The 12,500-nt window shown below is 42.3% G+C and overlaps 1 protein-coding gene across 3 annotated transcripts in view; it reads left to right on the top strand.

Moving 5' to 3' along the window:
* plcb1l (phospholipase C beta 1-like) overlaps positions 1 to 12,500 on the top strand; it is a 189,721-nt gene that overhangs the window by 133,003 nt on the left and 44,218 nt on the right. For all 3 annotated transcript variants that reach the window (XR_013844756.1, XM_080024119.1, XM_080024120.1), the window contains 2 exons: positions 7,876 to 8,022; positions 11,402 to 11,559. Coding sequence is in view for 2 of the 3 variants with exons in the window: in XM_080024119.1 (XP_079880245.1) it covers positions 7,876 to 8,022; positions 11,402 to 11,559 (305 nt within the window). In the remaining variant the exon portion in view is untranslated. The remainder of the gene's footprint in view (positions 1 to 7,875; positions 8,023 to 11,401; positions 11,560 to 12,500) is intronic.

The raw sequence follows: 12,500 nt of genomic DNA on the forward strand, positions 1-12,500 counted from the left end.
CCAAAAAAGTGAAAAAAAAATCAAAGACAATTTTTTATACTTTAGATTCTTCAAAGTCGCTGGCCTTTTGCCTTGATGACAGCTTTGCACAGTCTTGGCGTTCTCAAGTCTCTCAAGCAGCTTTGTGAGGTTGAGGTTGCTCCTCCTGGACGGCTCGTCGACGCCTTGAAGGAGTTCCCACGCACGGTGAGCACTCGTTGGTCCAACTCACCCCAAACCATCTCAGTTGGGATTAGGTGGCCTGGTCCTCTGATGCAGCGCTCAATCACTCTCCTTCCTGGTCAAACAGCGCTGCCACAGCCCGTAAGGCGTGTTTTTGGTCATTGTCCTGCTGAAAAATAAATGATGGTGTATGCAGTGTGCCTTGAATCCTATCCTGGCGATAGTGTCACCAGCCGAACCCCACCCCCATCACACTCCTCCTCCATGCCTCACAGAGAGGCAACCACACTTGCAGAGATCATCCCTTCACCTTCTCTGCGTTGGACACCTCGGTTGGAGCCAAAAGTCTCAAATTTGGGCTCCTCCTCATTTGCTCCGGTTCAATGTCCATGGCGTGGGTTTTTCTTGGCCCAAGCGGGTCTCTCCTTCTTCTTGTTCTCTTTCGGTCGTGGTCGTGGAGACCATGACAGCCTGATTCACACAGCCTCCTCTGAACAGTGGATGTTCTTATAATATTTATCACACTTCATGTTCCGCAAGTGCTGTATCCAAATGACAACAGGGGCATCTACACCCAACAAGATGATTGTCAGTCGCCCCAATCTAGTGGCCGGGGCAACTGGGCAACTGGTTTTTGCCAAGGCCTGTTAATATACAGTATATACACAGTTTATTCTATATATACTGTATATATCCAGTACAGTATACTGTGTGTATACATGACAATATATAACAATAACTATATATATATACAGTATATAGCACTTCAGAGATTTGGCTAAGGGGAGAATGCCAGTCTCTCTCTCTCTCTCTCTCTCACCACTTTCTTCCTTCTTACTTCTTTCCGTCCTGTGCCACTGGTCCTTCAGCTCTTCAGACAAGCCTTTCTCCGTCGTAGCAGCTGAATACTGTGTGGCCTGAACAGGTTGGCTGCCGAGCGGCGGGTGTCTTTTCACTGAGGATCAATTTCACGCTCAGATCGTCATTTAAAAAAATTCTCACTTTTTGTTTTTGTCCAAAGAATACAAATAAATATAAAAAGTAATATGTGGATATTTATTTGTGTATTTTTTTCAGGGTTAGAAAAAAAGACAAATACCTCCAAAAATGCCTACATATAAAATGTTTAATCTATTTTTTTTGTTACATGTTTCTCATTTTCATTTGAAAAAATGTTAATTACTATTTTTACTTTATTTTTTTATTTTTACGCTAGGGGGGTGGGTGTTTTCGGGTCGGCAGCTTGTGGTGCTGATGCCCATGGAGGCCAAACCAGGCGTGGGTCCTGTTCCCAGCAGATGGGTTGCGCTGGGGGTCCTGCAGGGTCCAACAGGGGGCACCGCCGAGCTCTGATGTCACCGACACGAGCCTCCGATCCGTTAATTAGTCGTGCAACTCTGCAGAGGGCGGCGCTGCATTAATTTGCATAAGCTGGCCGCAGGGATTCACTGCAGCCGGCGAGCTAGCACTTAGCATATTTTGCGTGTGTGTGTGTGTGTGTGTGTGTGTGTACATTCGTGTAGAGTGTGTGTGTTCACGTGTGTGAGGATAAAGACGGATTATAAGAGGATTTTTCCTGCTCCTCAATACTTTTAGTCGGGTTGTACGAAATTCAAATTATCGTTTTGCTGAATGTGTGTGTGTGTGTGTGTGTGTGTGTGTGTGTGTGTGTGTGTGTGTGGTTTGAGCTTGTTCTTCATTTGGAAAGAGGGGATTTATACGCCGTTCTTTCAATAAACGCAGAATGCTGAAGCAGCAAATACCACACTGAGGGTACTGGTGAATTAGGTTATTGTTATTTTAGGTTATTGTTATATTTGAGTGTATTGTTATTTATAAATGTTGTATTTTATTGTAATAAACTGGTTATTTTCACTCTTTTAGAATTAATTGTAAATGAATCATTAACACTAACAGTAGAGGTTAGTGGGAACAAAGTCGGATTCTTTTTAGAAGAAATTAGGCATTAGCCTTTTTTCATGGATATAAAAAATGGAAATGGGTTTTGATTTGGTTTATCACTTTTTTCTCATTTAAGTCCATTCTATTTATTTAATCTCTCCTTTCTCATTGTTTTGTTATTTACTCTCTCTGTGAAAAGAATCTGGTATGAATGGAAATCCGACCTTTTAGAGATTCTTTCCCCATTTCAATTGAGAGTTTGCATCTGTTTTTATTCGTAATTCTGAAGCATCGAAGGAGTCCTTTTTCTTTCTCCTTCACGCATTATTAAACTAATAGATATTTCAATAATCCCTGTGACAAAATGTATACAATTATAACTGTCCTAATCCCCACCCAAGGACAAAGAATGGTGATAACACAATTTTTAAATAACACAACTTTTTTTTTAATCACATTTTTTTTCATTATTATTACCCTTACCAATCTTTGATATCATCACAACAGATGGTGACAAGGAACAACCATTTGAGTTATTTTATATCTAATTATAGGGACTTTATTTCACTTCATACTTCATTTATGACCTTCATTTAACATTCAACATTGGGATTTCTCAGCGAGCTATATTATAATTCTAACAATATTTAGACTATTTTAGTCATATTTTTCACTATTTTATCAGGAAAATGAGTTTAACTGGACGTGATAAGTGAGCAAATAAAAGCCAGAGGAGATGAGGGGATGACGGGTGAAGGAGGGACTTATGAATGAATATCGAATTATGAATTCGAGCACCTGCCATAAAAAAACATTCCCCACCGGGGATCACTGCATCCGATTACTTGAGATTATATTAAACAAGATCGCATCAAGTTACATTACATGTTATAGAACACATAACATTGCTTTGAGTAGCACTTGACTGTCCCCTCAGGAAAAAAGCAGCATAGATAGATACAGATACAGATACAGATAGATAGAACATACAGATAGATAGGGTACATGGATTTCTGGATGGATGGATGGATAGATAGATAGATTGACAGACAAACAGACAGACAGACAGACAGGCAGGCAGACAGACAGACAGAGAGACAGACAGACAGACCGAAAGACAGAGAGACGGATAGATGGATAGATGAGTGTTGGATAGAGGACATGTGTGAGTGTTTTGATTGATTGATTGACAATGTCAATCAAAATGTCTGCAATACACTCCAAAAAAATGTAAATACATAAATGGTATAAATTAATAAATAAATGACATGAATATTAAATAAACACTAGACAGTAGTCTGTAGTATCACTCAAGGAGATAGATAGACAGACAGACAGATAGATAGATAGATAGATAGATAGATAGATAGATAGATAGATAGATAGATAGATAGATAGATAGATAGATAGATAGATAGAAAGATAGATAGATAGATAGATAGATAGATAGATAGATAGATAGATAGATAGACAGACAGACACATAGATAGATAGATAGATAGATAGATAGATAGATAGATAGATAGATAGATAGATAGATAGATAGATAGATAGATAGGCAGATAGATAGATAGATAGATAGATGGATAGATAGATAGATAGATAGATAGATAGATAGATAGATAGATAGATAGATAGATAGATAGATAGATAGATAGATAGATAGATAGATAGATAGATAGATAGATAGATAGATAGATAGATAGATAGATAGATAGATAGATAGATAGATAGGGTAGAAGTATTCGCGGCCTACATCTGACCAGTAGTTATCCGGGAGCCAAACAGTGCGTTCTCAGAGAACGTTTATTTTAACAATCAAATCCATTCTCATACATAACAGTGATAAAACAAAAAAAAGGTTCGTTGAAAATAACCTTATATCTATGGAACTTTTGCGTAACATTGGTTACGGTATTTAGTAAGCGCTGTCTGAAGGGCGCAGTGTTTTGAATGTAGCCTAACGACTCACGCCAGCACTGATAAAACTAACAATTACAGGAACATATTAATATTGACTCACCTCATGAGAAGACTGATGAGACGACAGTCTCAAGCGAAGATCTGGCTCAACATTCAGTTCATTCCTGTATTTCGTCTTCAATGCCACAAGCGCCGAAAAGCCAGTCTCACAGACATACTTCATCGGGAAAGGCATCAGAAATCGCACAGCTCTGTCGGACAGATCGGGATACTCAGAAGCAACATGAAGCCAAAAGTTTGTCAGGTACTCCTGTGAGAAAGCCAGTTTCAATGCGCGGTCGCAGGAGAGATCCAGTAGATTGTCCTTCTCTTTTGCGCTCAGGCCTGTGAGGGTCTCGTCACTGCCTGGCGAAGGGGTTTTCAATCCAGCTGCGGTGCACCTCTGGGATGAGCAAGATTTCACGCAGCTTGGTCCTCAAACCCTGCAGGTGCTCTTTGACATGATTGATCACGGTGATGGGAAGCAGATTGTCAAACATGATAACTGATTTTCCTCGGAGACTGAGGTTAAGTCCATTTAAGTGGCTCAAAATGTCGACCAGGTATCCCAATTTAGCTAGCCACTCGAAATCACTGAAGCGATGTTCGAGTTCAAACTTTGTGTCGAGAAAAAACACCCTCACCTCATCACACAATTCAACAAGTGGCATCAGTACCTTCCCCCTTGACAACCACCGGACTTCGATGTGTAACAGAAGCTGCTTATGGTCACTGCCCATCTCGTCCCCAAAAACGTGAAACAAAGGTGATTGCAATCGGTGGCTTTTGATGAAGATGACTCTGACCGCCTCATCTAGAACAGTCTTAAGATCTGCAGCATTTTCTCTATGGCCAGCGCTGCTCTGTGTATACTGCAGTGGACAGATGCTACGAGTGGAGCCGCAGCTTTCACCGGGGGTGATGACTCCAGTGTGCTGGTCCAGCATCGCACGGGCCCCATCAGTCACTCCCACACATTTGGACCAATCAATCCTGTTTGGAACGCTATGAACGCGTTCAGAATGTCGAAAAAGGCCTCAGCAGTTGAATGTGTCGGTAAAGATTTGCAAAACAGGAACTCTTCTTGTATCTCTGCATTGTTTTCACACCTTACATAGGCAAGCAGCTTTGACAGATTTGTGATGTCTGACGATTCATCCGGTTGGACGGCATAAAAACGTCCCTCTCGTTCGCTCGTTATCAGCTGTTCTGACACATTCTCAGCCATCTTGTCAATCCTGCGTCTGCCTGAGTTTTCAGACAATGAGATGAGGTTGATTGGCTTGCACGCCTTCTCTCCCGACATCACCCCCACGATCACTTTTGTGGCAGGAAGAATTCAATTTCCCCTGATTGTGTGTGGCTTACCAAGCTTGGCTATGAGTCAGGCGACCCGATAGGACGCTTCCGCTGCCTTTGCGTTCTCGGTGCCCACACTTGAGGTTTCAATGACTTTCTTCTTCCTCTGATACTCCTTGAGTTTATTATCATAAAATTCAAGTGGCTTGGACATCTTCTGTTGGTGCTTTGCCTCGAGGTGACGCCGCAGTTTACATAGCTTCAGAGCTTTGTTTGATAAAATCTTGGAACACACCACACACAGCGGTAACAGTTTTGGGGCCTGTCCAAAAAAATCACAACGATAAATATTCAACGCTATACTTTCTCCGAACCTTTCTTTTTTGTTTGAGAGGAGGGACAGTCCCGCCTCCGATGTCCCGCCGGGACTTTGCTTGTGGATGATGTACCAATGGCTTCTTTCCTTTTCAGTGTGCCTGATGCTAACCAACTATCCATTTTGATTATCTCCTCAAGTTCAAAAACGCACGTCGATCGTGGTCCGGCTTGGTATACCCTACCATAAGTTCATATCAGTGATGATGCATTTTTGGAGATTTAAAAGAAAATATACCATGAATAATCTTTTTTTTTAAAAACGTTTTTGTAATTAATAATTTTGTATTTATTTTGTCAATAAAATCGATCTGTTTTGCCCATGATGATTTCAAGATTCAAGAGGATTATTCGTCACATACATACTTTCATACATATATGCAGTGAAATGTCAATGCAACGCACCCGGTGATTACACACAATTTCTACTTGACCAACTAGCTGATTCCTAAAACGTAATGCAGTAAGTCGAATACTATAGAATAATATCAAAATATATAGAATAAAATAAAATAAAATGAAATAGAATTGATAAAGGGAATAAGCTTATGTATATGAGATAGACTTATGTATATGGGATAGGCTATTTATGTATATAGAGATTATGTGCATTAAATGTGATGTGAATAAAGGGAGGTAGTGTTTGTGAGATATACAACACAGTATACAACAGTATGGCGCAGCAATACGGTAACACCGAACAACCCAGAACAGTGACACAGTATGCGGTACAGTATGCTACATACAGTACAGTATTACAGTAAGGTAGTGGAGCCTATGTGTGTGTCTCAGTGGACCCCTGGTGAGGTCAGCATTGACAGTTCTTATGGCTTGCGGGAGAGTCTCTCTTCTCGCTGTGTGACTGCGGAGGCGCTTGCCTGACCGCAGCAGCTGGAACAGTCCGTTGTTGGGGTGATGAGGACCCTTCATGATCCTGCAGGCTCTGCTACTACACCTCCTGGTGTATAAGTCCTGCAGGGAGGGGAGGGTAGTTCCAGTGGTACGTTCAGCTGAACGTACCACCCTCAGGTCCTGCCTGTGCTGAGCAGTACAGTTCCCAAACCAGGCAGTGATGTTGCCTGTCAGGATGCTCTCCACTGCTCCACAGTAGAAGGACTTGAGGAGCCTCACTGAGACCTGGAATTTCCTCAGCTGCCTGAGGTGGTAGAGACGCTGCCTCGCCTTTCTCACCAGAGTGTCTGTTTGTAAAGTCCATGTTAAGTCCTCTGTGATGTGGACTCCCAGGTACTTGAAGCTGCTCACCCTGTCGACAGAAATCCCATTAATCACCAAGGGCGCGTGTGTCCTGATTGTGATCCTCGCCTTAAGTCCACAATCAGCTCCTTAGTTTTGCTGACATTCAGGTGGAGGCTGTTGTCCTGGCACCAGAGTGACAGGTCAGCCACCTCCTCGCGGTAGGCCTTCTCATCGCAGTCAGTGATCAGGCCCACGACCACGGTGTCGTCAGCAAACTTGATGATGGTGTTGGAGCTGGACCTGGCCACACAGTCATGTGTGTACAGGGAGTACAGTAGGGGGCTGAGGACACAGCCCTGGGGGGATCCTGTGTTCAGAGTGAGGGAGCTGGACATGTGCTTCCCCACCCTGACCACCTGGATGAGAGGAAGTCCTCCTTCAGCTTGACAGCCAGTCTGGAGGGGACTATGGTATTGAAAGCTGAACTATAATCGATAAACAGCAATCTCACATAGGCCCCCTTCCGGCCATCCAGGTGCGTGAGCGTGGTGTGCAGTACCTGGGAGACCGCGTCATCCGTGGATCCGTTTCATGATTCATCCGAGCATTCGATGAGCACAGGTGAAATCACCAGTCTCCACACAAGTTCAGGGAGAGCCTTTGTCAGGACAAAAGTCCATCTGCTCCCGGCTTGTTACATCTTGCCACTTTCTACTCTACAATAAGCTGGTGTGTTTTTTCGATCACTGCCTGTGTCTCTGTGTGGACGAGCACCTAAAAAAGCCACTAAGGTGGGATGTGGCAGGCGGAACTGCTACGGATAGGTAGATGGATGGATGGATGGATGGATGGATGGATAGATAATTAAAAATGGCAATGCAAAATGGCAATACACCTAGAAATGAACAATGAAAAATAGATAAGTAGATCCAACGTCGGCGTGCTACATGCTAACAGATGCAGCTTGTGTTGCTGTAGGTCAGATTTCTGTGGAGGGCTTCTCCAGGTACCTGAGCGGGGAGGAGAACAGCGTCATCCCCCCGGAGAAGCTGGACCAGAGCGAGGACATGATGCTGCCGCTGTCCAACTATTTCATCAACTCCTCGCACAACACATATCTCACAGGTAACCACATATACACAGCATAAATATCAACAATATGTGCAGTTTAACAATATGTCTCTCTATCTCAGTTCAATTTCCGTTTAAAGGGTTTATTGTTGTTATAAATTATATACAGAAACAAATGAAGTTGACATAAAATAAAAAACCGAAACCTTTTAATTAAAAACTAAGTATTTTTATTTGGAAATTTTTTTTTTATATAGAATATATATAAATATTGTATATATTTATAATAATGATATACTGTATATATACATATATAATAATATATAATATATGTGCAGATAAGTGAAGACAATGTAAAAATAGAAAAATGTAGATCTATAAAAACAATGAAGGATGGATAGTCTACTTCTGTCTCTCTCTGTCTGTCTCTCTCCCACTCTCTCTGTCTCTCTCCCTCTCTCTCTGTCTCTCTCTCTCTCTCTCTCTCTCTGTCAATTCAATTCAGCTTTATTGGCATGACAATACAACAGTATTGCCAAAGCAAAGCTAGAAGGCAGATAGCACTCAACAGGAACACTAGATACAATAACAACAGATTAACCCCATAATAATAACAGTAATAACATTGATAATCAGTATTATTTAACCCCACCACCACAACAACAGTAATAATATGAATAATTACAATAAAAGTAAAAAGTAAGTAAAAAATAAACCTCTCTCTCTACCTCTCCCTCTGTCTCTCTACCTCTCTCTGTCCGTCTCTCTCTCTCTGTCCCTATCTCTCTAACTCTGTCTGTCTGTCTGTCTGTCTCTCTCTCCCTGTCTCCCCCTCTCTCCCTTTCTCTCTTCATGTCTTTCCTTCTCTCACTCTTGTCTCTCTACCCCTCTCTGTCTCTCTCTCTCTCTTTCTCTGTCTGTCTGTCTGCCTGCCTGTCTCTCTCTCTCTCTCTGTCTGTCTCTCGACCTGTCTCTCTCTCTCTCTCTCTCTCTCTCGCCCACTCTGAGTCATTTCTTCACCCTGGTCATGGTTGTAGAACGCACACAGATCGTTGGTTTATTCATTTCATGGAGATAATGATTCACACACAGGTTCAAACCCGCTGCACTGTTTTAATTCACCAGATACACCTGTCTCCACCCCTCTCTCTCTCTCTCTCTCTCTCTCTCTTCCTCTGTCTGGTTGGTGGATGGTCGGTTTGTTTACCTTGTGGAGACAACGGTTCACACACAGGCTCTAACAGGCTGCACGGTTTTAATACATCAATACACGTGGGGGCAGGTCAGTCAAACAAGGCCCCGGTAAAAAGGTTGTCCAATCAAGTCCTGAACGGAGACACTCGCCTCCTTGATATTCATGAGCTTAAATATTACATTTAAAGTCGGTGCAGAGTCACAGCAGGTCTGTGGTTTTCCGTGTATCTCCCGCCCTTACCCGTGGCGATGTTATAATAACATTAAAACATCATAACAACACCAGGATTGAGATTCTGCCATCGGTCCAATGAATTCCTCTCCTTACGGGGACTTTAAAATTTGTATTTTAAAGATGATAATGACTGAAGGTAGAGTCGCACCGGAGCCGGGCGTCGACCGCTGCAGGGGGCGGAGCTACAACCTTGCGGCGACGAGGAAAGTCGAGCAGACGTCAACTTTATGCAATTGAGCAGTGCCGGACGACAGCCAATAGGAGGGACAGAATAGAATAATGTGTTATTAATCATCCAGCCAAATTTGAATAATTAAAAAAATAATAATCTGCTGAACATTATATGGGGGGTGGATCAAACTTGGACCACAACATATCTGGACTTCCTCAAATACAACGATGTGTCTGTCGGTTCGGCGGTTTTTGTGCACAAGGCAATTTCGGCCCGAAAAATGGCAACGAGAAAATTATAAAATTCAAACAAAAACAATAGGGTTCCTGCCTGGACTAATAATAATAATAATAATAATAATAATAATAATAATAATAATAATAATAATGATAACAATAATAATAATAATAATAACAATTTAAAAAAAAAAGAAAATAATAATAATAATAATAATAGTGCAATATTAGTATTGATGTTACTATTATTATAATGCCAAAATAAGTTAGCTCACTAGTTAGAAGAGTGCTAATACATGTTAGTTTCTGTTTATAGATACAGTATAGTACATGTATTTTATTTCACTCTATTTTTTATCTTTTTATGCACTTTTCTGTCAAGTTCTTCTGCTATAATACATTATTTATCTTATAGCAGTATTCTTCCCAGGAGATAAAGACTGTTATCTTTATTTTTTTAATTCAATTTTTGCAAGTCCTTTTTTAGAAAATAAACAAATAAATAAACATAGTTTGATGTAATCTGGTCTTCCGTGCACAGGATGATGTTTTATAAAGTACATTTTTCCAAATGTTTGGGATGTGGTCCTCTCCTGCTTCACTGAGCACACAAAGATACTCGTCAGAGGTCCAGAAAGTGTTTCAAGACATTCAGAACTGCCGTGGGAAATGAATAAAGACAGGCGAAAGAGAGAGAGAGAGAGAGAGCGAGAGAGAGATACGGAACAGCGCTAACCCCCCAAAGTGTGACGTCACATCTCCGCAGGGCTCCCCGCCGCGTCGCAGGAGGAACGTTAGCGCTAACGCTGATAGGAGGAGTTAATGGCTAACGCTGATGGTGATGATGAGTATTTTACTCATCGGCTGATAAGAAACAATCTGTTCATGACTGTCTTCACCCAATGCACGTCGCTAATGAGCTAATTAGCTAATGTGGCTAATAACAAGCTTTTTGGAGAAGTAGGAGGGAAGGATTCTGCTGGCGCTGAGAGACAGACAGACAACAGACAGACTGATCTACAGACAGACAGACAGATAGTCAGACTGATCTACAGACAGGCTGACTACTCTACTGACAGACAGACAGACTGACTGGTCTACAGACAGACGGACAGACTGATTTATAGACAGATAGACATACAGACAGACAGACAGACTTACGACTCTACAGACAGACAGATTGATCTACAGACAGACAGACAAAGAGACAGACAGATTCACAGATTGACAGACTAACATGGAGACCGACCGACCGACAGATTTACAGACTAATCGACTGATTGACACTGAGACAGGACAGACCAATCGACAGACAGATTGACTGAGCGACAGACTGACAAACAGCTTCAGAAAGACAGACTTGCAAAGAGACAGACTGACAAATGGACAGTTGGACGGACGGCGAGGTAGACCGGAAGACATTCAGACAGACAGACCAGTGGACATATTCTCTCATGGTTTGTTTCTGTTTCTGTATGTGTCTGTGTTCCCGTCTGTCCTTGTACTTCCTGCCTGTCCTTGTTCTTCTTGCCTGTCCTTGTACTTCCTGTCTGTCCTTGCACTTCCTGTCTGTCCCGGGGCGGTGTGCGGTCGCAGCCGGCCAGCTGGCGGGGAACTCGTCGGTGGAGATGTACAAGCAGGTGCTGCTGTCCGGTTGCCGCTGCATCGAGCTGGACTGCTGGAAGGGAAGAACCACGGAGGAGGAGCCGGTCATCACCCACGGCTTCACCATGACCTCCGAGGTCTCCTTCAAGGTGACAGAGGGAGCTTTTCTCTGGTTTTCGGGAGGTTTCGGACAGGTCTTTGGAAGGTTTACGGAGGTGTTTGTAGGTTTTCTGGAGGTTTCTGTAGGCTGTTGTAGGTTTACCTGGGCGTTTGGGAGCTTTTCTGTGGATTTCGGGAGGTTTTCTGAGGTTTTGACAAGGTTTCTTTTTTGGTTTTTGGAGGCTTTTGTAAGTTTTTCAGAGATTTTTCTAGGTGTTTGGGAGTCTTCCTTAGGTTTTCCGGAGCCTTTTGTCGGTTTTCTTTGGTGTTTGAGGGTTATGTTTTATGAGGTTTTCAGGAGATTTTCGGTCAGATTTTGGATGATTTTCTGGAGGATTTTGAAGGTTTCCGGGAGGTTTACTGTGGTTCTTTCAGTTTGAAAATGTAGCTTATTGCGATGAAATCAGATGCTATTCTGGCTGGAACTGATGATTTCGATTGATTAGTGCAGCCTTCCAATTTTGATCTTGAGACACAATTTGTCACGGCACACCTGGCAAGCTCTCATGACAGTGGTCGGAAAACACTGAATTAGGCACCTGTGATGCAAGACTTGCGAATGATTCTGTCGTAGTGAACAACTCTTTTAAATGACTTGGGAGTTTGGAGTCACTCCGGCAGTGAATGAACCTTTGGCTCAAAGATAAAAAATGATTCTCCGAAGAATTCCATTTACAACTCGGAGCCAAACCGGCTCTTCTGACTCTCGTTCATCATTCAGGAATTCCTTCCTCACTCACCGTGCATTACACCAACTGAATAAACCGAATGAATAGTCTGAAAATTGAGTGAATCAGATAAAGGAGTTGAATCTTTCATATCAGACACGTCATTGTTTCGTGCTGCAATAATAAACCAACCACGGCTGTTCACCTTTTTCTCTTATTTAGTTGTGATTGGATTATCATAAAGTGAAAATATACATGGGGGT

This window comes from Zeus faber, assembly GCF_960531495.2.
Source record: "Zeus faber genome assembly, chromosome: 2".
In the NCBI taxonomy this organism is placed as follows: Eukaryota; Metazoa; Chordata; class Actinopteri; order Zeiformes; family Zeidae; genus Zeus; species Zeus faber.